Raw genomic sequence first — 26,491 nt, 5'->3', positions numbered from 1 at the left:
ACATGCATAAACAGTGTAAGTGAAAACGATGCCAAAAATTTTAAAATTATTTAATCATTCAACCAAACTTGTTGAATTTTTAATAAAATGTCATCAATTAAAAACAATAATATCTGCATAACGAATCGTCAATCAATGACTTACAAGTAAAGTTTGATCTTGACCCGTTAGTCTCGTTTACGTGACTTTCTACAATTCATTGTATAATAATGGGATCGTTTTTATGTAATAATAACACTAAGTGATAACTACGATGTTTTTTTTTATATTCGTTGAAATGTTCCATTTTGTTAATTTTATAAAAAGAAAATTACAGTTGTAATAACGTAAAATTGTATTTTTTGTATTTTTATGCTTATTTATCAGGCGCTCATTATAATTAAAATTTCAGATATCAATTCTTTATTAGCAATTAATTGTATTTAACAAAATAATCGACCCTTCCTATTCAAGTACTATACTAGTGGTAAAATATTAAAAACAAGTTAACCTACTTCAAAAAAATAGGAGGTTATCAATTCGATTGTATATTTTTATGTGTGTTACCTCAAAACTTTTTACTGGGTGGACCGAATTTTATGATTCTGTTTTAGTCGCAAGGTGGTACTTGTCATGACATTGAAATTGGACGAGTATTTTTTGAGGTATCTTTAATTGTTTCGTCTACCTACGTTGTATTACTTGTCGATGAAATTGAACTTATTTTTTTTTTTCGTTTGCGAGCGAATGCAATTACAGCAGATTTATAAAGTAAATTTTTATGATTTTTTTTCTTCCTACTCTCCTTAATTGCAGACCTTGTTTTTCGTAATAAAGGTCAAGCAAAATCGCAGTAAGAAAGTAAGACATTGGTTTTTCAATCAGCGACAAGTCATTTCAATTAACTATTGTTAACAACTAATGTGTCTTTGGAGTAAGCAAGGCTGTCAATATCAGGCAATTACTGATATTAATGAAACGAGGGTTACTAAGTGCATGGTTGCTAGGTAAAAACATCTATTATTATTTTAAATAAAAGAAAAGATTATAATTAAATAAATGTAACTGATCCTTAAAAAGGCCCCTTGAAATACTTTATAATATAAACTTGCTAACATAAGTGCTAAAGCAACCGCTCTAGCGTAGTGGTAGGATCCTTACTCATAGTAGGGAACATATCCGTTTATCCGCCAATCCGCAATAGAGTAGCGTGCTGGATTATGTTCCAATCCTTCTACTACATAGAAAAAGAGGCCGATGCCCAACAGTGGGATTTTACAGGTTGAATGCGACATGCGACAACTTAAGTGCAGATTTAAATAAGTTACCGTTAAAAAAAAAACATTTTTTTTATTGGACTTAATTAACTTTGGTAGAATACTTTTTTTTTTAAGATTTACATTTGTATATCAGGACAGAACTTTTTAAAGATTAGAAGAAATAATTTAATAACAAACTTAACATAAATTCAAAAATTGAATTTGTATTATTAAATTAGAGGTCAATACTGAGGTCACTTTTAAAAATGTACACATTCACAATTATAAAAAATTAACTGGTGAACGGTAACGTTTTTAAGCTTAAGTAAAGTATGAGATTATTGTACTATTTTTAGACTAAAAAGCCATTAAGTTTAAATCATATTTTTTTTAAAACGACAAGAAAAAAAGAAACGCTTTCAAAAATTATATTAATGTTGTGATTGTCGTCGCGTGTTCGACGATCCTTGTTCTGGCAAAGATTTTTATATGCCACACAGGTGTTTGCCGTGTTCTGAGGGTTTGTGCTTGTGTATTGTGTTTCCGGTCCCTCTGACACAGGAGTAAGTTTTAGTGGGGGTTGCTGAGAGTAAGGCGTTTACTATGTTATTAGTTTAGCGCTCATTAAGTGAAGAATGCTAATTAAGTCGCTTTCAAAGCGATGAAAATTTTCTCATTATGACCTTTGGCAAACTTCACCTCATAGAAATATATTTATAATTAACAGTTACATCTTAGATAGGATGACAGATAATTTTGTAAGCATATAATTTATATTAGAAAGTAAAAATAAACTCTAAATCGAACTAACCTAACGGTTCTTAATCAAGAGACTGCAATGTTGTTCTGTATGCTATATAGCATACAGAACAACATTGTATGTATGTATGTATGTATGTATGTCTTTATGGATTTTAATATGAATACAGTCTGTGGACTGTCTTATCTTAATTATGATATATATATATATATATATATATATATATATATATATATATATATATATATATATATATATTCATAACCGACTTCAAACAATGGAGATTCTTAATTCGACTGCTTTATTAACTGAGGTAGGGCACAGCAGGAATTTCCTGCTCAAAACACGGAGCGGCCCGACTGGGGTAGTACCTCGACCTTACAGAAGATCACAGCAAAATAATACTGTTTTCAAGCAGTATTGTGTTCCTGTTGGTGAGTAAGGTGACCAGAGCTCCTGGGGGGATTGGGGATTGGGTCGGCAACGCGCTTGCGATGCTTCTGGTGTTGCAGGTGTCTATAGGCTACGGTAATCGCTTACCATCAGGTGAGCCGTAAGCTTGTTTGCAGACCTAGTGACATATAAAAAAAAAAGACATATAAAAAGTATGTGTATTTTCACCTCATAATCTTTTACTGGGTATACAGATTTTGATGATTCTTTTTTTAATCGAATACTGTCATGTGGTCCCATTTAAATTTGACCTAGATCTATAGTACTTTTGTGCTATCCGTATTAATGAGTATTTAATTGATATTTTTTTCGACTACCCACGTTGCATTACTTGTCGATGTAAATCGATTTTTTTTGTATGCGAGTAAACACAATTATAACTCTGTAGGTTTTTTTTAACTTGAGATGTATTCGAATTTATTTTGTTTATAGCTGTAGTTACGTGTACTTATTAAGTTTATTTATTTTATTATTTACATGATAAGATAATTAAGTTAAGAAGAAGTGTTTATACGTAACAGTCTAAAAACAAAAATATATAAATAGTGTTATCTTGAAGATATATTATAACATACATAAATCTGAAGTACTTTTTCCCACACAGAAAAGAGAATAATTAAAACTAACAATTTTATTGAAGTAAGTTAGAGCGGGAAATATCCTGCTCAAAATCTGGAGCAGCCAGTCTGGTGAAGTACCTCAACTTTACAGAAGGTCACAGCTAAATAGCACTGCTCTCAAACAGTGTCGTGTTCATGTGGTAAGTAAGGTGACCAGAGCTCTTAGAGCTCCTGGGGTAATGTCGGCGACGCGCTTAGTGTTGCAGGCGTGTGTAGGCTTCCGCTTACCATCAGGACAGTCGTACGTTTGTTTGCTGAACTAGTTGTATGAAACAAAGACTCACCGTCTCGCAGATGTTCATATTGCAACAGTTCTCGATGGTGATCTCGCACTGGTCTGGTCTCGCTGTCAGAGGAGTCACATTCTTGTTCACTATTATACGCTTCTTGATCCTATAAGATATAAATATGTTTTAACCGACATTGAAAAATATCTAGTTCATGCTTTATCTATGCCGTCTATAGATTCGTTCGATAATTACATAAGGTTCGAAAGTGGGGGTTGGTTTAAAAAAAAAAACCAAAATATCACATGGCACAATTTGTACACAAAAAAATATAGCCTTTTTTTTCTTAGAATAAATTAGCTAGTCTTCGTCAAATATAGATTGTTGGTTAATTGTTCTAGGTGGTTTTGTGTCTAGAATTTAATTAATAATTATAAACTACTCCTAAATGTGTGTATGTATGTAGGTAATCATATAGAATAAGCTGTTTGGCTACGGCAGTAAATAATATAGCCATCCCCTCTCTTCCCGTGGGTGTTGTAAGAGGTGACTAAGGAATAACACAATTCCACAAACCGACCGATGGCGGAATAATCATCCAACTACTGGCTTAGAAAAACACAGGCCGAAGACGGCACTAGCGTCTTCGGTGCGACAAAGCCAGCCCTGCGGTCTCTAACCCGTCCGCCCAGCGTGGTGACTATGGGCAACACACATGAGTTCGCGACATTTTTGGCGCGAACTTGTGGATGCCTATGTCCAGCAGTGGACTGCGATAGGCTGAAGTGATGATGATGATGATGAATTATATAGATAGTAAGAATTGCTCTTTGTACTCGTACTAACTACGCGATGTGTATTTTTCTAAAAATAAATGTTTCTCGAGCAATGTGGCATACTTTTAGAAATCTGAGCTAATCCAGACTAATTGTAAGCTGGAGTTAGAAGCCATATTTATATTCATCGCTCATGTGCTTAATTAGAGAAGTTAATGTTTTCTTAAGATTTTAAGGTCTTTGTTTCGCTACAGTTTTAAGTTTTTAACTAAAAAGAAATTACTCTTTTATCAAAGATCATTCGGTTGAGTATTTTAAGAACATTAAAATAAATCCAGTTCGTTTTCAAAAATTCAAATCGATCTGATTCACTATCATTTACTTTTTAATGAAACCTAAAAATATATGATATTGGCGCATATAATTGCAATATTAATATACTTTTCAGAATCAAAACAACGATTATCGTACGTTTTAATTATTCGACCATTAAGTAAAATAATTTTTAACTATTACTATTTACTTCAGTTTCTAATCAGTAATGGATATGTGGCAAATCGTAATATTACACATATATTTTCTTTTGTTTTGGTTTCTATGCGGTTCTTTTATTCAAAAATTGATTTGCGCAATATTTGGGATATCTTTTGACCACAATTTTTCGATAGTTTCAACTAACTTTTACTTGACAGATATTTTACTTAAACCACAGATAAACCAGCACAATTGACCCAATACAGATTATAAACAACAGTGACCTTTAACAAGAAATAATGTTAAATATACCTAGGACGTCTCCTGAGATGCAATATCTTGGTGATGAGCAACGCGCAGATAAGGCACAGCAAGCCGCAAAGTATTCCCAACACCATCAGTATGGGATCGCGTATGGGATCCCATCCTGGCGAGCAATCCGTTTCAACATATACATTTGATGTATCAACAGATTTGGTGGTGTTTTCTTCTTTTGTGCAACTAAAAAGGGACTTTAATTATAATATTGTACATAGTTTAGTATAGTACAATTGAATATGTTGGAAATTCATTAAGAATATTTAAGTTTGATTCCTTCTAAGTTTATCGATAAGTAAAGCAATGACAATTGAAAAAAAAAAAACTTAAATAAAAAGTGCAGTTACTGAGACTGTTCAAATTTGTGAAACTTTTTAGCAACTGTTTGATAACAATAATTGATTTACTGCCAGTTTTTATCCAACCATCTCTGATTTTCTTTACAAGAGGTAGAATTTGGACGTAAACTCTATACGAATTTTGTTAGAAATTTATCGATAGTAATTAAAATCAGAAATAGATGGTTGCAACCAGTCGGTCCCCACAAAGGAAGTAAAGTTCACGTTTTTTTTGTTGCAAAAATAAATTAAAACAAAAAATCCCATTTATTTCTTTCATTCCCTACAAAATAAGTCTGCAATTTGCAGTAAATTAAAGATAACATAAGTGAACTTATAAAATAGTTGTTATAACTTATCTTTGAAAAACAATTGATTATACAGTTACACTTATTACAATAAAATGGCAATTAGCATAATGGTTAAACATTGTACGATAATACTTACTTGCAAGGTTCAGCAGTTGGTGTAATTTGTACAATTTTACGCGTTTCACATCGTGAGCCCTCAAACCCTAGTGGGCATGTGCATATAGCATTGTCATTGTCTAGTTTACACTCCCCTCCGTTTAGGCAATATAGAGAGCAGATGTCTGTAGTACATCTAGGTCCCGTAAAACCATTTTTGCATCTAGAATTAAAAATAATTATGAAAAGTTTGACATTTTTTAAAAAACTTAGAAATTTTGAAATAGACTGAAAGTTCCAGAAGTGTAAAATATTTTAGTAAATTGATAAAAATCTTAGAATTTAATAAAATCGTAATTATAATAGGTTATTTTATAATAAACTTAGTGGTTTATAACTATTATATTTTGTATTATTATAGTAAATTTGATAATGAATCTTTCACGGTCAAACAAAATCAACGATCAAATGAAAGCAAGTCGTGTTGTAATTTTATACAATTATTTAACACTTACTTGCATTCGGGCTGGCCTTTACTGTTTACTCTGCAGTCACCGTTAAAGCAGAAGTTTTGGCAAATTGATATTTCACATCGTTCGCCGGTGTAACCAGGTGAACATTTACACGCTGACATTCCAGTCTTAACCCCATGTAAACAGAACAAACCAACGTCTTGGGGTATATTGATTGATTCATTGAGCAGAGCCTTATTCTCTGATAGGTTTGCTAAAGTTTTACATTCATCTACATTCGTCGTTTGATCCGCTATTTTGTAATTCGCGACAATTCCAAACGGAACTTCATTAGTGAAAGCTATCAGTTCTTCCGGCTCGCTGTTAACAGGCGCGGTCTTGGATAGTTTCCACACCGACTTGAAACCCCAATCGACCCAATAAATACTGTCCTTTGATACGGTTAAAGCGTTCGGTTGGTGATATGTTCCGACTAATATTCTCTTTCTGTCCTTTCCATTTAAATCTGACGATTCTATCGAGTAGTGAATGCCTTCCTTGTCGTCGGCCCAGTACAGTCGCCTTGTTTGTTGATCTATCGCGATGCTGACGGGCATGTGGATGTCAGAATCGACAACGACACTCCTTTCACTGCCGTCGAAACGCGCTCTCTCGATCGTAGGTTTTGTAATGTTTGTGTTAGTCCAGTAAATGTAGCTGAAATTGAATATAAATAGGAACGGATCTTAGAAGGATAACTAAATATAGGATTTGTTTTACCGAAATGAGCTATCTTACGTATAATGGTGTTAACTAGATAAAATTTATGGCTTATTTTTAATTTTCACAAACAAAAAATTCATTTTATCTATCAGGCATCGCATCAAATTCGCAGCCTGTGAATCCAAAATTCAAAGTTTACTAGGTGAAGTAAAACAGGCTCTAATGATTTACCTTACCTCTTACTGATAAAACCCATTAGTAACTTATGTGTTAGATAAACTTTATTGGCAACTAGTGAATCAAGACTCTAATCTTAAGCACTTACCCTCTACAACTGTCAACGGCAATATCTCTTGGGATCTCATTATCCATTTTGAGCAAAATATTTCCATAAATATTGTTCTTCGATCTCGGCCAAAGGGATATCCAGTATATACTCCTCTCGTTAGTGTCTGTCCAAAACATTTTCCCAGTGACCGGATCAAAGTCTAAACCTTGAATATTCTCATATGACCTTCGCCCAACTAGAGGTTGATATTTCTTAGTGAGTAGGTTGTAGCTAAATATTGAAGCGTTGTCATTTTGTTTGTCGACAAATAGAAGCATGTTGTGCACAGCGTCATACGCCAGCGCCGTGAGATCTCTAAATCTGATCCCTTCATTACTAGTTTTTGTTTGATTCGTATAAAATTCTAGTTGATCCCCAGTTGTAATGGCAATATCTGAAAGAATAATAAAACTTTTGAGCATGTTGCTGCGATTCAGTAAAACAGTTCACTGCACACATAAAAAGTGTACATAAAATAAAAAATCAAGATATACAAAAATGAATGGAAAGATGGTCCAAGGACGTTAATACATTATTTTAATACCCTTATCTTTCAGGTACATATTTATAATAAAATCGGATCATACTATAAACAGATTATAATTTGTAACAAGTTTAAGATTTTTAATGTGATTAATCACGTAATGGGAAGCAAGAAAAAAATATATAGTTATTCGTTTGCTTTTAAACAAAGGTTATTTTAATGACAATTGTGAGAACGAATATCTATCTATTTGTATATTAATAGTATATAAGTACTACATAATCGTATGAATCATTGGAATGTTAAACTCATTGATAAATATTTTGGCAGCAATACTCAGTCTTGTCTCGTGACCGATTTCAAAGGTAATTAGTTGTTGTTAGTTACGGTTGCATAATCAGTCGCTACACACAACACAGCTACATAAAATACACACAACATACAAGAACTCTTCAAATTACGACCATTTATTAAGTAATTTATTATTATTTAACGGTAATAATTGTTATCACAAGTACCAGGAGAATATAAAATTGCCGGAGTATCGAATATAATTGAACATTTATTAAGTTCGGGTAGCAACAGACTTCGTATCGCTCGTTAATCATGAGACTCGCATCATGACAAGGGTCAAATATTTCAATGAATTTGCCAACGATACAATTGCTGGAAGGATAAGTATTTTAATAAGGTGTAAAAGAATTAATTTTATGCATAGTATTTCTTAGTACGAGGTATTATTATTGGATTAACTTTGGAGAATTATTCAAGAATGAAATGGGCATGTATTTAAATCATCCTCAAAACTTCCCAAATTGAAATATTTCCAAACTAAATATTCGGTTGCGTAAAGGTAGTTCGACATTTATAGCAAAAAATAACATAGTCGTTATTCCAATTTATTTTACAATTCATAGAACTTAATTTTATAGTATTTTCCATGTTGTTAGGTGTCTACTAGCACTGGAATCCGCCCAGGTGACTACGTAATTATACTATGAACGCAGACGCGTTGTTTGCGTTATCGTGACGTAGGTGCGCGTGCGCAGTAACATAGTTACATGTTCTATAGAACTCTCAGATGGTCGCAAAGATTTGCATAAACTATATCCATTGATCGATAAACAAAGCTATATTTTAGAGTGTTATTTTTAAATCTTGTATATTCTTAAGTTTCCTTATACTTATATTGAATTGTATACTTTGTTGTGATCTATAAATATTTTTTTATTATTCATTATTATAATTATAAATAAGGGAAATATTGTTTTCAAGTAATTAATTATGAAATAAGGTCCCTGTCATTGGCGATATAAAATAAGTTATAAATACAATGTTCTTAATATCTTTGTAATTAATTCAAAGTAGTCGGATAAGAAGTAGTACATCTTTCAAGGATAATAAAATGGTTCCGTGCAATATCTTGTAAATTAAATTATCTAGTCCTATTCTAGGAAACGTTAGTAAGCACAATACAGTTTTCATTGATTGAATAATTAATTACGAATGACAAGTTCTTTGACTTCCGTGTTATAAATTATTATATTTTCCTGTAACAGAATGTGCAGTAAATTTTGACCAACACTTGTATATACTTCTGTGTATGACAGAACTAGTGCTATTAGTTTTTCCGTTTATTTTTAAAGCTTTTACGTCAATATTTCTAAATGAAAAAAAAAAAACAAGTTCTAGACAAATGTCTTGAAATCCTTCCTCCTTCAAGTTTTATGCTATTTTATTCGCTAAATACCTCTTAATTTAAAGGTAATTTCTTATTTTTAATAAGATACAGATTATATTAAGTAAAAGTAAAAATAAGCTGAAATTATCAAAAACTAATATATATGTATATCAAATCCTCATGTTATTTGAGCAATGAATAGAAACGTGACGGTTTTTCGAAAACACATTAACCAGAAAACATAGTAAAAATTATTATCTAGTAGTTATGTGTGATTAATCAAAAAAAGATAGACTAGGATTTCGTGTTCATCGTAAAACCACTAGCTTAAAATTACACCTATAAGTCGACAAAACGTTGTCCATATTATTAATAACCTAATGACCGATATGCGCATTTGTTAATAGTGAACGTCTGAGTATAAGTATAAAAACTAATAATTTTAACATTACTTATACTGAGTTGAAAACGGGTTCTGTTTACACATGTGCTTTTTTACTTTTTAGCGAGGGGAATACAAGAGACACGTTATTTGATAAAATTTAATACATACGTTAATGAAGAGGCGCTAAGCATCTACATTCGTTTGGATATTTAATTATCACTAGTGGTCGGCCAGAGGTCGAAATACGACAATAAATAAAAATTTAAATTAAAGAAAACCAAAATTTTATGAAATTAAAGAACTTAAGATTTTAGATTAACATGGTTACTTATATTAGGAACATTATTCGAAAACGGGATATTTACCATGTTTATTATTTTCGTGATCAAGACATTCGAAGTCAATATCGAAATATCGAGCTCCGCAAAGCGAAAATAATAAACATGGTAAATATCCCGTTTTCGAATAATTTTCCTAATTAAAGAACTTTTTTTTTAATTTTCAATTTGATGAGATTGACTGACTGCGTGTGTGTGTCAAATACATGGTAGTGTGTGTAGTGTTTTTTTATTTATATTTTTTATATATTTTTATGCATAAAAAAAAAGCATTTTGCACTCCTTATCTATATAAACTACGTACGTACTATATAAGTGGACGAAATTTCAACCGCGCAATTTTCGTAAAAAGGGGTAAGTACAAAGTTTTGCTTCATGTATTAATAATTTAATATATAGATTACATCCTACTATGTGATGGATGTGCGTAGAATTACGTGAATAATTAATTATCAATTACTGATAATAATACTTCAGAATCAAAACTTAAGTACAAAAAAGCGTGTGTGTATTATGCAATTCATAAACGGCAGAAGTAAAACTTCTGAAAAGTCGTAGGAAGGTAGACCGTTGTGTCTTCCGTAGTCTCGTGAATAAGGTCGTAAGCGCCATGCAAAACGCGTCGCCTACGCGTTCTGAGCAGTAATATATTCATATCTCGGTCTCTCCTATACATTTTTGTTTCTTTTTTTATCGTGACGCATTTTTCGTTTCATCGAGATTCACAATTCAAATTTAAATCGCAAAGTCTTCACTAATAAAAAAACGTATAGAAAAGGACATTTATAGGTTATGTTAACATACAGGGTATAGCGGTAAGTTTTGATAATTTATTTAATTATACTACTAGTAGCGCATTTAAAAATATATTTTCGATAAAATTATTTCGCAAAAATACGTCGAAATTGTCGATTTGATTCTACCTACTTATTAGTTTGATTTCATCAATTTCATTGATTGATGAGTTACTTATCTCTGATTATATTTACTACTAGCTGTGCCCGCGACTTAGTCCGCGTATAATTTAACAAAAAAGTTACTGTTTAGTTCACAGAGTTATAATATAAATAAATTTCTAAAATAAAAGTAGCCTAAGTTACTCCTTAATACATCAGCTATCTGCCAGTGAAGATCCCGTCAAAATCGGTCCACCCGTTTCAGAGATTAGCCAGAACAAACAGACAGACAGACAGACAAAAATTGTAAAAAATCTTATTCTGACATATGTACCGTATATAAATCCATATCCATTTAGTAAAAAGCGGTTATTTTAATATTACAAACAGGCACCCCAATTTTATTTATTTGTATAGATTAGGAATGTGAACTATTCCATACGTTAACTTAGTTTATCATATTAAAGAAGTTAGTTGGTACGCTTCAGCCTGTAATATCCCACTGCTGGGAAGAGGCCTCTTTCCCCATCTAGGAGAAGGTTGTTAATTGGTAACCGACTTTAAAAACAGGACGAGGTTCTCAATTCGACTGTATTTTTGTACTACCACATAACTTTTTGATTGGATGATTTTTTTAGTTTTCACGTCATGTTGTCCTGTCTGAATTTGAACTATAACTGACGACTAACTTATGAGTTAAACCTAATATTTAATTTACTAAGTAGCGTTGATCATATTATCATTACATTAGGATGTAAATTGAAGTAGTTTTTTTTGTGTCACACGCAATTACTTTATTTACGATAACATTACATTATTTATTTATTTCACAATTTTATACGTACAAAATTATAATATACATAATATATTTGTCACCGAGACTCACGTATAATGGTTATTAAGAGTTGTTAAGAGTGGTTAGTAAGAGATTCTTAAGGGGTTACAAATCTCAATTTATCTTTCTATAATTATATTACAAATAATTTTTATAATTTTGTTTTTTTAATAAAAATATATTTAAGATGTAATAAAAGTATATTCGCTAATAATTTTGATCGCGTTCAAATGTCATAAATTTATAATATATTTTGCGCATCAAGTTTTAAAGAAGTTATTAACCTAATTATATATTATTACTTAAGTAAATGTTGACGCAAAAATATCAAAACTACCGATTTTGATAAAACTTATAATAGAAACTAAAAAGGGTCGAATAAACACATACATCTCTTTCTATACCAATTTTGAAACAAATTTAGTGAAACTAGTGGTCACCCAGTGGTCGAAATTCGACTATAATTAATTAATCTATATCTAAAATAAATAAGTATGGTTCTATCTTTGAAATTGGAAAGGGAGTCAAACAGGGCGATCCCTTATCATCAAAACTCTTCATTGCAGTACTGTGCAGTAATGTTTAGAGCACTTGACTGGGAAGATAGAGGGATAAATATATATGGCACCGCCTCTCGCACTTGCGATTCGCGGATGACATAGTTCTGCTCTCGGAAGACTCAAAAGAAATGGAATTCATGATACAGTCACTCAACAAAGAAAGCAGAAAAGTAGGTCTAGAAATTAACTGAGAGAAAACTAAATTAATGACAAATAGGCAAACCACAAGTATAAAGTCAGACTCAACAGAAATTGAATACGCTGAAGACTATTCAAGTCATGCAATGATAAAGAAGTAGAGCGAAGAATCAAAATAACCTGGAACAAGTATTGGATAATGAAAGTATTCAAGAGTAATCTACCAGTTGCATTGAAAACCAAAGCTATGCAGATGTGTTTAGTGCCCTGTCTTACTTACGCTTCCCAAACATGGCCTTTGTCAACAAAACAGACTCATAAGGTCAAAGTGTGAAATAGCACGGAAAGGAGTCTCCTGGGCCTTAAGCTAAGCGACAAAGTGAGAAATGAAGACGTCAGAGAAATTATCAAAGTAAAAGACATAGCAGCAACCATTATGACCCCAAAATGGAAATGGGCTGAGGATTTACAAAGAATACCAGGGAACAAATGGTCCAGAATTATCACTAATTGGTACCCTATTCACAAGAAAGGACGGAAAGGAAGGCCATTCAAAAGATGGAGTGATGTCATAGTTGCCATGGTGGGAAATACCTGGAATAGACTGACAAGAGACAGATCGAAATGAAAGGAAATGGAGGAGGCTTTCACCGCCAGAGCGGTCTTACAACAAAACGCGTTAACGCAGTTTAATAACATACACTAACAAACTAGAATAAGTATAATACTAACACTACAAATAATGTTTAGAATTAATGCAAACTATATGTACGGAATAAATAAAACGTTATTATTATTATATCTAATATGAAATCTATTCTCGATTTGACCACAGACTTTAAAAATGAACAAAAGAGCGTTATACGTGTGAATGTCAAATACATGATGTGTGTGTAATGTTTTTTTATTGATTTGATGTATTTTTTCTGAATAATTTAAAAAAAATATTAGTATTTTGCACTTCTTGCTATATAAACTATAAGTGTGCGAAATTTCATACTCCCCCGTCCGCTCAATTTTCGTAAAAAGGTGTGCAAAGTTTTTGCTTCACGTATATACTCGTAGATAGTATAGGTATCAAACTATTGTCAAAATATAACAAAAGATCATTATTAATAACCCCTTAAGTACGTAAAACCCCTTAAGGAAAACTTATCAATAATGGAAATTGAGGTAGGTAATGGCAAAGGATCAATTGTTACAATTTTCCTAACTCCTATAAATACTAATTTCTGTTACTTAATAAATACCTTGTTATATATTTTCTATTAAATTTAAATTTTCCGGCTAGTAATAATTTAATTAATTTCCCTATAGTTACTAGTAATTTTCTTATAAGATTTTCAGTATAAAAGATCAAACTGAAAAAGATTTATTCGTTCAATCATTTGATTGAATGACTTTCGATTACGCTAACAGATGATTCCGGCAATGTCACGTAGGATTTAGAAAATAAAAGATTTAATACAGTCACTGTAATACATCTAAAAACATTTTCGATTTTGCAATCTATCTTCAGTTATATAGTTCTTCTGTACGTGTGTTTGTCACCTAACTTCTAAACTGCTGGACCGATTTGGTTTAAATTTCGTGTACATTTTGAAATGGGTTCATGGATGCATTAAAAATACAATTGCGCCCGGTAGGTGGCGCTGCTGTCGGTATGTCAGTAATCAAATTTAATAGCTGCTACTTCGGGCAGGACAACATCTACCGGGTCCGCTAGTTGTAATAAATATTGGAAAATGAAATGTAATTTAAAACAAAATAAACAGGTCGGTACAAACAAAGCGGAAAGAGTATTAGGAATTTCACAACTAAATTGTAACCGACATTGAATCTAAAACATTGCTTATTTATCAATACAGTACTTACAATTATTATAATATTATTATTTCTGGGATTTCCTTGATCTGGTAATGACTTTATTTATATTCATTGACTGACAGAACGATTTTATTATATTAAAAACATTGCATTTATATATGAGCAAAAACATTATAAGTATATATTCATGTTCAAAAAGATTACGACAACTTTTGTAATTCCTTTTCATTAATTATAGGTATGTGATACTGATGTAACATCACAAACCAATGGTATAATTAAGAGGGTCACTAAGTTATTTTACAGCAATACGTAAGCCAAAAAAGTTGTTTCTTTATCTCATAAAAGAGTTTAGAAAATTTTATAAGCTTTTTAAAAGAACTTTTAGAGAGCTTTTAAAGCATCAGTCAATTGACGTCAACGTCTGACGTCAATTGATTATTTCTGACTTGTCAACGTCAAATATTTGATGTAGAACAAAAGTTTGTTTTTCGGCTCATCGGGAATCTATCTACACAACCCATATTCCCATCTATTGCCTTAACTACATTGTAGTAGAGGAGGTAGCTTTGTACACGTTTCTCTCGATTGTTTTTTTTACTACACACAAATATTAATGAATTTTGATTGTATTCCCGGAAAGTATAAAAATACATTTATGTAAGTAAAAATACATTTGTATAAGTCGTATGTTTTTTTTTTAATTTATTATTAAAACTTATAATTGTAAATGCGTGAATTTATCTATTTATTTGCATAAGGCAGGCAAAATGCTTGAATTTTTATTATTATTTATTTGTGTTTCTTATGCTCGATTAATATGTTTGAGTTATTGGTTGGTTAAACATAGAAAAGTTGTACTTACTAACAAAAACTAGCACTTATAACACAAAATATAAGCTTATAAAATATTTTTAAAAATGTAAGCGTTTAGTAATGCTTTGTAATTTTACATAGTTCCGTTACATTACATTTACTTAATGTTTTAATTTTTTATATAAATGATTATAATAAATGAAACTATATAAAATAAATTTAGTATTCGCTACACAAAAACTAAACAAAAAACCGTTGACATTGAATTCCACAGCGCATCCCTCAGACTATGACCCTATCAATTCTTGGCGTACGTGACCCAACGCTCCAGGCAAGCAAATACTTAGGCTTCGTATTTCAAAGGCTTCTTGTTCGCAAACTATAAAGTGTCATTATTATGAAACGTATACAATTGTTCATGTAATTGGTAAAACTTGCATGTATACTTAATGTGTAATATGATATGAAACTTGCAATTAAGCTAACGCATAGTTATTTTTATCAACGTTTAAACAAATACAGTTAGCATTGTACTTATACTATTTCTCGAACCTAAAAAATTAGTGTAAAAATAAATGCATGTATAATATTTTTCAATGTTATATTTAAATGTTTTTATGTTGTGTTACGTAATGTCTGTGTCACAAAACCTATAGTCGACATTAACATGAAACGGTAAAAATTGGCAGATTTGTAGCGTAGTATTTCTATTGATCGCTGTAAAATAGTCTTAGAATATGTGGTTTATTATTATCATCAGTATTGTCAATTAGACAAATTGTCTTGTAAGATTTCCTAGCGAATAAAGTTATCGTTACTTATTAAAAATAAACATACGTATAAAAGACTGAATTTTTTGTCGTATATAAAATGCATGTTTTAAAGAAAACAAGTGATAAATAGCTTAGTAACATTGGTTTTATTAATATTTATGAGACCTTTAAATTATCGCAAAATATTCGCATCTTCTGTATGCAAAATATTTTTTTATTCCGGCTCAAATACAAAGTGGATCAATATCGTAACATAGATAACAAATTTATTCAGGTCTTGAAAAAACCGTTAGTGTGATCGAACTTGGGAATAAATAAATATATATTCTTTTAGTTTTTTTTTTGTTTTTGTTTTATAAAAGACTTACAGGTATTATATTCCACTGATGATATCTCTCTGCAATGTTTGTTAGTCTTTCACGTAAAAGCAGAGAAAATAGATTCATAGAAATATTGAGCAGATTGGCAGAAGTGATTAAGTGATAATATAAAATAATAAGTTAATTTCTAATTAGGTTACTAAAAAACTGTGTTTAAAATTCACTTTAAAAAATTGTATTTGAACAAAATTTACAAATAATTAACTGAGGTTAGGGCACAGCAGGAAATATCCTTCTTAAAATCTGGAGCAGCCCGCCTGGGATAGTACCTCGACCTTACAGAAGACAACAGCTAAATCATACTGTTTTCAAGCAGTATTGTGTTCCTGTTGGTGAGTAAGGTGACCAGAGCTCCTGGGGGGGGGGGGGGGGGGGATTGGGGATTGGGTCGGCAACGCGTTTTCGATGTTTTTTTGTATTGTAGGCGTCTATAAGCTACGGTAATCTCTTACCATCAGGTGAGCCGTACGCTTGTTTGCCGACCTAGTGATATAAAAAAAAAAAAAAAACTTTTACAGTCAGTGTTAGTAATCTGTACATGGAAAACGAATAACTTTGTCTTTATAAGAGCCATTAACAAAAAATATTTAAGAATTTTTATGTATTTTTGTAGGTTTATTTCAGATTCAAGCAAAATCTGTAGTCTGAAAGTATGATTCGACTTTCACAGTGATACTGCACTTAAAAAAAAGTACGAAACAATAAATTATTTATTCCTTATTTTTTTTTATGCGACAGGCAGTTCTTGCAGAAAGATAAAAAAACCAGTTTTATAAATATAATTATTTCAGATACATGTAAATTAGAACTTTAGTGTTTACATTAAATTATATGTAGGTATGTTAAATATGTGTATGTGTGTTAATGTTTGTACGTTACGCTATCTTATCCAAAAAAACGAATTATGCAAGATTACTAGTGAATTTTTATAGTATCATGTTATGATGACGCATAAAAATATAACGCACGTTATAAAAATTCACTAGTAATCTTGCATAATTCTAATTCTTTATAATTCTATAAATTCTAAAAAACTAGGTATATAAGAGTAACATAATCAAATCAAATTAAAAAAATAAATAATGAAATACATTTTTACTTATACATAAATACATAAGTTTAGTTGGTTAAGTCAGACTTCAATAAGCTACTATGTAGTGTAATGACCTCTACGGCGTTATTCTTATACGGCAGTTTCCTGATAAATTCAGGTTGCCCGCCCGCGAGAGACTGACGTTCGACTATTCTTATATTTGTAAAAGCTATCTAAATCTAAAACTTTTTTGTCCAAGTAAGGTTCAAATCACTTTTGAATCATTATTTTGCAAATAAAATATCTAAATAAATATCTTTAACACAGTGCACAGTGTGTATGTGTGTGTGTATACACACACAACAATACACACAAACACTCACACCGTCGTCTTTTCCTAAAGTAAGCAACTTAATGCTTGTGTTATAGGTAAGAACAGACTGTTACAGCTAAATTTTATTTAAATAAATATACATAGAAATAATAGATATTTATTTATTTATTTATTAATACTTTATCGCACAATACATTAAAGAATTGTACAAATGCGGACTTAATGCTATAATGCATATTTAAATATATAAATACAAATAACACACCCAGACTTAGGCGGGAATCGAACCCGCAACCCGTGGAACAGAAAGCAGGGCCACTACAAACTGCTCCAACGGGCCAAAATTATATCAATTTTTAATTATTTTGAGTTTATGTGAAGCTACCACCAATTTGGAATGTAGATTCTGTAGAAGATAATCAGCAAGGAATACTTTCTTTCGTTTTCTATATTCAATTTCGGTATTTTATAAAATCAAATATGAGGGGGATGTCTTAGTGCATCAATTCGTATACTATATGGTATACATTTGTTTATTAGTTTTTAGTACACATACACGAAATATACATAATATGTAGGACGATACTTTACACAATACTTTACGTTGTATTCAACACGTAATCAATCTCTTGAATATTGTTTATAACGTTATAGCCTAAGATCCCGCTGCAAAATCATTACGTTCATCACGTAGATAATCAAACTCTAATTTATACAAATCTTTATGAAATGGTAAATAAATTGATTGATAGGTGCTATATAAAAAGTGCTCGTAAATAGTTTTAATTAAATGATTTTTAAATAACGTGATGAACGAAATGATTTTGCAGCGGGATCTTAGCCTATTAGAATGATTACCGATTAACACAGACTAATTAAAGATTTGTATGTGTACTTTTAACCTTTCTCGACCTGTTGTAATCTAGTTGACTTGAAAAGTGTTAAACCCAGACTTGGAACACAAAACTAATGTTATCGTGACATTTGACATAAGGATTGTTGCGTTAATTTATAACCTTAATGTTTATGTTTTGATTTAATTATAATAATATAGTAAAATATATTATTGTATGTCATTAATTTAAATGAATGAATGAATTACATTAAAAGTCATACCGAAATAAAACAAAAATCATCAAATTATATGTAAATAGAATCGGTAGTAAAATGATTGATATTTCAATTTCAAGAATAGATAAAATCAGTTGTACCTATTACGTATTTAATACATTTCATGACTATTTGTGAATTGATATTTGGTAGCTAAAATTTACTTGTAAAGCATTTAGAGTTGATATTGTAAGTTGAGAAAAAATTAACACAAAGCTCGACCGTAATTCTACAGTATTTCTTTAAAGGTTTATTTTTACAATTACTAATTTTTATTATGATTAAAAAAAATGTTACACGATGTAACAACACCAATGTAATTCTTATCAAAATACTAAAATGAGTTATTTAACTGCAAATATCTAGTACGAACCTATTTAAATTATTGTATCTGACATTGATTATGACAATATATAAAACTTAACAGATAAACTACACTGATAATTTTTAATTTTTTTAAGCATGTAACTGACGCCATATTTTAATAAAGACCGGAAATGCCTGTCATAAGTAGACACTAGAGACGAATGAGTAAATAATTCCTTTAAATTAATATTATTGTCATTAAATTACAAAATTTAACTTAATTTTATTACTTATTTATTAAATTTAGACATTTTAAACTGCAAAATAATAAGTAATAAATAATCGAGTGTAAAATTAACAGTGCTAACATAAAAAAAAATCATTTAAAACAAACTTCCTGTTACAAAGAGAAGTAGGTACTTAAGAGTTTTCTGAATAAACATTAATAAGATTTAAGCGAAGGGCGTTATAATTTTAGAGAATAAGAAATTAAATTTATTTTTACCTTGTAAAATTACACGCGTTGCATTTCATATAAAAATGTTATTTTATATATACTTATTTGCTTAAAAAATTGTTGTCTCAAAGTGCGTGGTTAAGACTGATAACAATATTGATTTCCCAAATTATCATTAATTAAAATATACTTATATTACTAGCAATTAACAGCTGATGAAATTATGATTAAACCAGCGCATGGATGTAAATAACAATTGCAGAATTAGGGAGCAAAACTAAAAGAATAATATGCATGTACCTAGCAGTTATATCTCCAAAACTCTTAATAACTGTTTTGCAGTATATGATGAACAGTTTACCTTGGGTTACACGAAGAATTACCATAAATTTCTAAGCCATCTCAGGTTTACCGACGACATAGTTTTGTTCTCGGAATATTTATTTATTTCTCCATACATACAAGTTTACAGATCAATCAGAAAAAAAGGAAAAAACACAGGTATGATAATGATAAATGTTGAAATAGAAATATACAATCTTATCGAAATATAATAATTAAATAAAATGTTAATAAAATACATGTCAGTGGATTAATATTAAAAGAATTAACTATCGACAATTTCGATAAGAAATTCGTATGCGGAAATTATAATATAGGAACCTACAAGAATGTCAAAGTACAATATCTAGTCAAAATTTAGAATTTCTATTTGCCTAAGAACAAGAGCCAAAGCCATTATTATTATTGTCCTGGATATCACTCCACCCGTTTAACAAACATATAGTATATACTTGTATAAATAATATAATAAATTTACGTATATATTACGTATATATATAAGCGGGTGGAAGATTACGCCCCGACAGGGCGATCAAACGGCCGGGGGTTAGGGCTGTAGGCTTAGAAACCGACAGACAATCCTAGCCAAAATTGTGACAAATTGAAATTTGAAACAATTGTAAATAGGCAATCTTGCTTATAGATCGGATGATTTAAATAAATAAATATTTGAAGACGAATAAACAAAAAAAAAATACAACTTAATTTATATTTGATCAACACAATATTTTTTTCTACGTTGTTTTTTGTGAAAAACTTTTAATTTGAAATTACATATTTTGTATGATACCATCGCTTCGAGCTGGCAACACTTGTGTTTAAATAGGTGTCACGTGAAATTAGTCTAATAAAATTAAACCTACATTATCAAAAAAGTCAGTCTGACCATGTCCCAGTTTCTTAGCTGGTCATGTCCAGATCACCGACAACAATTAGAGGTTACTATTACGCAATAGGCGATTGTTTATGGATTTCTTTATTTGTATGAGTCTTCGAGAATTTTCGCTTCGATTATTATGCAATTAACCTATTTCTGGATATTATTTTATCTCTATTTCATATTTTTAATGAAATTTTCGAATGGGTAAATCTTTAGATTAGGAAAAACCGAATTTCGGGAACGTGGGGGGAAGGGGGGGGGGAGGGTGGGGAACGCTACCCCTGGTACCACTGTAACACCTCAGAACCCCATGGTTATGGAGATATCCATGGTTAAAGTTTTGAGGTTAGAAGAAGAATTTCGTAGCTTTCACACGTTATTTTTACATTTCACACGCGTTTTTTCAAATTAATCTACCACCTTTAAAGTTAGAGGAACGCTTACCCTCCGAGCCTCCGCGGCACAAAAACTCTACACTCTAGGGGTAGGACAGACCAAGACCACGTGGACAGTGGGGTGCTCCGATTCGGTTTTGGGTATTTTTCGAATTTCTAAATCTATATTCTAGCACGCAATGTTACTAGTTTTATTAGAATATTATGTCTGACGCGTTATTTTGTTTAAAAGTGTCGATTTGTCACACAATGCAAACAGTACGAGCTCAAAGGTATTATAATAGCTTTAAATTCTTCTTCTAACCTCAAAACTTTAACCATGGATATCTCCATAACCATGGGGTTTTGAGGTGTGACAGTGTTACCTTGTATAGATTCCCTTACACCCTCCACCCTCCACACCCAAAAACCCCATAATTCGGTTTTTCTAATTCGGTTTTTCCTAGTCTAGATCTTAGTCTTCGAATGAAAAAAATAAAATAAAAACAAAGCACCAAATTTGAAAACGATGATACTATGTACTTATACACTTATTTTCTTCCTGTTAATTCAAAGAACAATATTTTGGTATAATGACATGTGGCAGTTATAAAGAGTGGGTTGGGTCTTGATTGATTTTATAAAAGAAGGGTGCGTTTTAATATTATAATTAATCAGAACAGCTAGTAGTTCGCTTGAGTCGACACCGAATTAGGCTTATGTGAGTATGATATGTATTATATTTAAAGTACTCGAATAATCAAAGAAGAATTAACTGACTCATAGTATCCGAAGTATTGCTTCAGTCATTCATTCAACTGGATTTAAGGTTTTTATTAGTGCCAATTTTTGATGCCAATACATTGTTGACTTAGCTAGCGTCATGTTGAATGGGAATCTTCTTTTTTTTTTTGAATTGAGAATTTGAGGGCATTCATCATCTTTAATTTTTTTGTTAGGTCGTCAGAGTTAAAGTGTTTAGTGAGTGTGGTTCTTTCTGAAAGACTCGAGAGCCTGTCTGGTAATGGTACGGTACCTAGACGTACACTTTATTACCCAGGCTTTCTTCACCGTGGTACGTTGTCTCCGGGGTCGCGTTATTTTAGGGCTAGAGTCCTATGACATTTGCAAATAACTAGAACAGGCTTAGTGGGTTTCTCTGGTTGATACTAGATGGCGTTAGCAATGGAAGTCAATGGTTACAGATTGTTTAATTTTAATTCAGCTTGCACCAATTAACTACCCCATATAATAACAATATTCTTTTGTACTTTATGAATGGCTTTTTTATATAATAGTTTAAGCTGCTATAACTGTCGCTTTGTTGGAATAAACTTCTCGTGAGATTTAGTAGTATATTTATTATATTTATTTAGTATATTTATTTTTATATTTTTATTACATAGCCCACAGAATTAGCAAGTTGAAGTGGCAGTGGGCTGGTCATCTGTGTCGCAGGACCGATGGCCGTTGGAGTAGACGGGTCCTAGAGTGGAGACCGCGTCTTGGCAAACGCAGTGTGGGACGTCCTCCGGCCCGTTGGACCGACGATCTACGTAAGATTGCCGGTGTAGGCTGGATGAGGATTGCGGAAGACCGGGATGTGTGGCGCGAACTTGGGGAGGCCTATGTCCAGCAGTGGACTGCGATAGGCTGAAGTGTGTGTGTGTGTGTGAGATTTAGTAGAAGTGACAAATTTTATTCATTTTCTCTCATATGCGCTAAATTTTATACTTACACAATTTTATTTTGATTATCTTTAAAACAATATTTACTTACGTTACGATATAATAATAAAAAAAATAATAATAAAAAGTTAAAAAACGTAGGTAAAAACAATTAATCTTACAGTACATTGTTGTTTATTTTACTTTTTGCCGATATTAGATAACCTTTATTATATAAAAAATGTATACGCTTATATCTACGTGTCCATAACAACTATATTTAATCACTAGCTGTGTCCGCGACTTTATTTATGAACCTTATACACATATTGACGCCGCATTGGCGCAAAAGGTCACAGCCATGGATTGTACCTGTTGCGCTGGCGGTTGCGGGTTCGATCCCCGCACATGACAAACATTTGTATTTGCCATACATGAGTTGGCCGTGGTCTGGGTGTTTAAGCAGTCCTTGTGGGTCTCCCCAGCGTGCCTCGGAGAGCACATTAAGCCATCGGTCCCGGTTGTTATCATGTACACCTGATAGCGATCGTTACTCATAATAGGGAATATATCCGCCAACCCGCATTGGAGCAGCGTGGTGGATTAAGCTCTGATCCTTCTCCTACATGGGGAAAGAGGGCTATGCCCAGTAGTGGCATATTACAGTCTGAAGCATACACATATTTTAATTTAGGCTAAATTATAAGCCATTTTGTTTTTTAGACAAGTATTTTGTCTTGAGTTACCTCTCTGATCGCGAACGACATGACACTTTTACATATTATTATTAATTATTGGATTTATTCTGTTAGTTATTCGTTACAGATGAAAATAAATTAACATATGAAATAATAAGGTTTTTTCTGAGTAGGTGTAGCAAAAAAAAAACAGGAGTAATGAAAAAAGAACTATTAAATGGATTTGAAAAAAAAAAGAAAAACCATACTTAGTACTATAAATGAGAAAGTAGCTGTAAGCCTTGTCTATCACACTTTTACAGACAAACCGCTAAGTTAATTGTGATGAAATTTAGTATGATGATGCTTTTAAAAAACTATAAAAACGAAATATAGATAGGCGATACAGAGTTGTGTAGTGAAGGTAATATAGTCGTACATAGCGTAATATTGTCAATTCTAATGTCTGTTTTTAGATTATTTGGATAAATTATTTAATTTTCAACTTTTTTGGCCAGATGTTGTGCCAAAACAAGATTTCTTGCTTGAGCAAAATATCCCGTCAACTTGGCAAGACATTTTTTGATTGGCCATAAAATATTTTTTGCATATTTCTGTAATGTGTACACAGTAAAAGTTATTTCTATACTATTATAAGAGTACTTTTTTTATATACAGACAAAAAAGATTTTAAGACTTTTTAAGTAAATATAATTTCGATTAAACTACCTACTATTATCATACTAACTATTCGCCTTGATTTTTTAAGTACGTTTAAAATTACAAACAAAAATTGTAAATATCTTATCAATAAATACCTGGCTTAAAATACTACGACAATTATACGGTAATTCATTCTCATAATTGTGTTTGCTCGCAAAAGAAAAAAAACCGACTTCAGTTAGGTACATTGATAAGTAATATAACGTAGGTACAAGAAAAAGTAGTCAAGTATAACGCGTCATTAAAGATTACTCAAAAAATAGTTACCCGGTGTTGATCAGTATAAATGGGACCACATTACAAGCATCAGCTTTCGATAAAAACAAGAATCATCAAAATCGGTAAACCCAGTGAAAAGTTAAAAAGTATAATCCAACGTAGGTCGACGAAAAAATAGTCAAGTAAATACGCATTATTAGATGTAACCCAAATAGTACTTGTCAGATCTCAATTAAATTTAAATGGGACATGTCACGCATCATCTTTTGATAAATAAATAAAAAAAACATCGAAATCCGTCCACCTAGTTAAAAGTTCTGAGGTATAACATGCTTTAAAAAAATAGTACAGTTGAATAGAGAACCTCCTTCTTTTTTGGAAGTCAATTTAACACTAATTAGCTTAAAAATATAGGTTTCTAAAATAATTTCAGTCAGATTTTGTATAACTTATTTTCATATGTATTGAAGAACCTTGTCTTTAATATGTAGAATTTTTGCTTTAAGAGCACTTATATATTTTTAGTATCTCCGCATTCAAATAATCTTGGTAAACTTATTGTTTAATTTCATCTACTTTTAGTTTAATTATTTTGTGGGGCCAAAAGAACATTGATGATTTAGCCAATGTCATTTATATGACACATTTTTTATGACTATGATTTATCAAGGTATTGCTTAAAAAGTTGTCACAAATAGAAAATATTTTATAGACGTTGTTACATGACTGCCGTGTGAGCGTAGAAGAAAAACTTACCAGTTACTATAATGTTACCAGTTATTTTAATGTTATTTTGTTAACATAATAATATATCTAAACAAACAACTGCCGTATACACTTGTTTACAAATGCCATGTTTATCCGATGCATTGATATAAATATAAATTTTTTTATTTTGTTCGGTTATATAACCTAAGACATTGAGTAAAATGTTATCATGTAAAAAAATGACAATTATGAATTGACTTTGTCCTAATTTTGAACGCTGTAATTGAGGAATTTAATTTTCAACTCCCAAATAAAATGATTGAGGTAAGAAAAGTTAATTGATACGTCTCAGATTATAAAAAATAAGTATATTAATTGAATTAATGACCGACGTGTTTTGTTTGATTACTATGTTATATGTAAGTAATATATGTTAAATATACTTATTTTTTAAGTTTTTTGTAAGCGAAAACTCCGCAAAGTGTTTTTCATTTTACATTTTCAGGATTATTATCCGATTCTGTTGTATAGTTCAAAATATGTTTACGCGATATGAAATTTATCTGCCTTCTCAATTCGGTCGAGTTATCAGCGGGCCGCTCGAAGTGGCCTACGTGACTAGCGGCCCCCTCGTAGTGGCGTCGTGGCGCCAAGCGAATTACTGCCTTATCGACATTTAAAGCAGTTTCTCTTAATACAAATAAAAATTATACAAACGGTTACTTTTCGTATCATTCCACGATTATAAAAGTTTAACCCTCAAAGTTGCGTAACACAGAAAAAATCGCACGTGTTAAAAAGTCATGCATCAGCTGATATTTTTGCGACACTTACCCCAGGAGTAAACTAGGTTGATCGTGATCGCGAGGATAGCGAACAAACACTTCGTTTTACACATTTTGTTTCATAAATGTCGAATAACTCCCATTAAATGCACATTAGATCGGTTAATGTATTTGTGCGAGTTTCAGTCAATGTCAGATAGAGGGCGCGCGTTCACGACGACCACACCGACCGCGTGTTGGACCGAAACTGAATACTCATTATACTCAAAGTCTCAAATCGTCCGTTTTGCCGCGAAGAGAACTACAAAATATTATGTAGGTTCATTGAAGCGCATGCTCATGGAATGAGTACGCAAAGCGATATCTTATCAAGCTGCGAATTGGTAAGATTCGGAAATTGCAACGCGCTTTACCTTGGCTTGTAAATGTATCTAATTATCTTACAATAAACGGAAAATAATTTGTTGTATATATAACGCAATTTCTGCTTTATTTTCGTGTAATAATCGTTATAGGTATTATTCCATGTTCTATAATTGTGTTTTCTCGCAAACGAAAAAAAACCGACTTCAATTACATCGACAAGTAATACAACGTAGATCGACGAAAAAATAGTCAAGCAACTACGCGTTATCAAAGATTACTCAAA

General features: G+C 31.5%; 1 protein-coding gene and 1 long non-coding RNA gene across 2 annotated transcripts in view; one reads left to right on the top strand and one right to left on the bottom strand.

Annotated features, from left to right (window-relative positions):
- The window catches only part of LOC123659803 (protein cueball), a 32,253-nt gene extending 6,167 nt beyond the window's left edge, over nucleotides 1-26,086 (bottom strand). Inside the window, exons 1-6 of the mRNA XM_045594974.1 lie at nucleotides 25,892-26,086; nucleotides 7,112-7,508; nucleotides 6,127-6,780; nucleotides 5,652-5,834; nucleotides 4,861-5,049; nucleotides 3,356-3,464 (exon numbers count right to left, since the gene is read on the bottom strand). Coding sequence (XP_045450930.1) covers nucleotides 3,356-3,464; nucleotides 4,861-5,049; nucleotides 5,652-5,834; nucleotides 6,127-6,780; nucleotides 7,112-7,508; nucleotides 25,892-25,955 — 1,596 coding nt within the window. The 5' untranslated portion in view covers nucleotides 25,956-26,086. The remainder of the gene's footprint in view (nucleotides 1-3,355; nucleotides 3,465-4,860; nucleotides 5,050-5,651; nucleotides 5,835-6,126; nucleotides 6,781-7,111; nucleotides 7,509-25,891) is intronic.
- On the top strand, nucleotides 25,165-25,776 carry LOC123659806. Its single transcript, XR_006744092.1, has 2 exons — nucleotides 25,165-25,381; nucleotides 25,563-25,776. It is a non-coding gene; the product is annotated as an uncharacterized LOC123659806 (long non-coding RNA).
- Nucleotides 26,087-26,491: the final 405 nt, after the last annotated feature.

The sequence above is a fragment of the Melitaea cinxia genome, chromosome 14 (assembly GCF_905220565.1).
Source record: "Melitaea cinxia chromosome 14, ilMelCinx1.1, whole genome shotgun sequence".
Taxonomy (NCBI): Eukaryota; Metazoa; Arthropoda; class Insecta; order Lepidoptera; family Nymphalidae; genus Melitaea; species Melitaea cinxia.
This window is presented reverse-complemented; position numbering and strand designations above follow the sequence as displayed.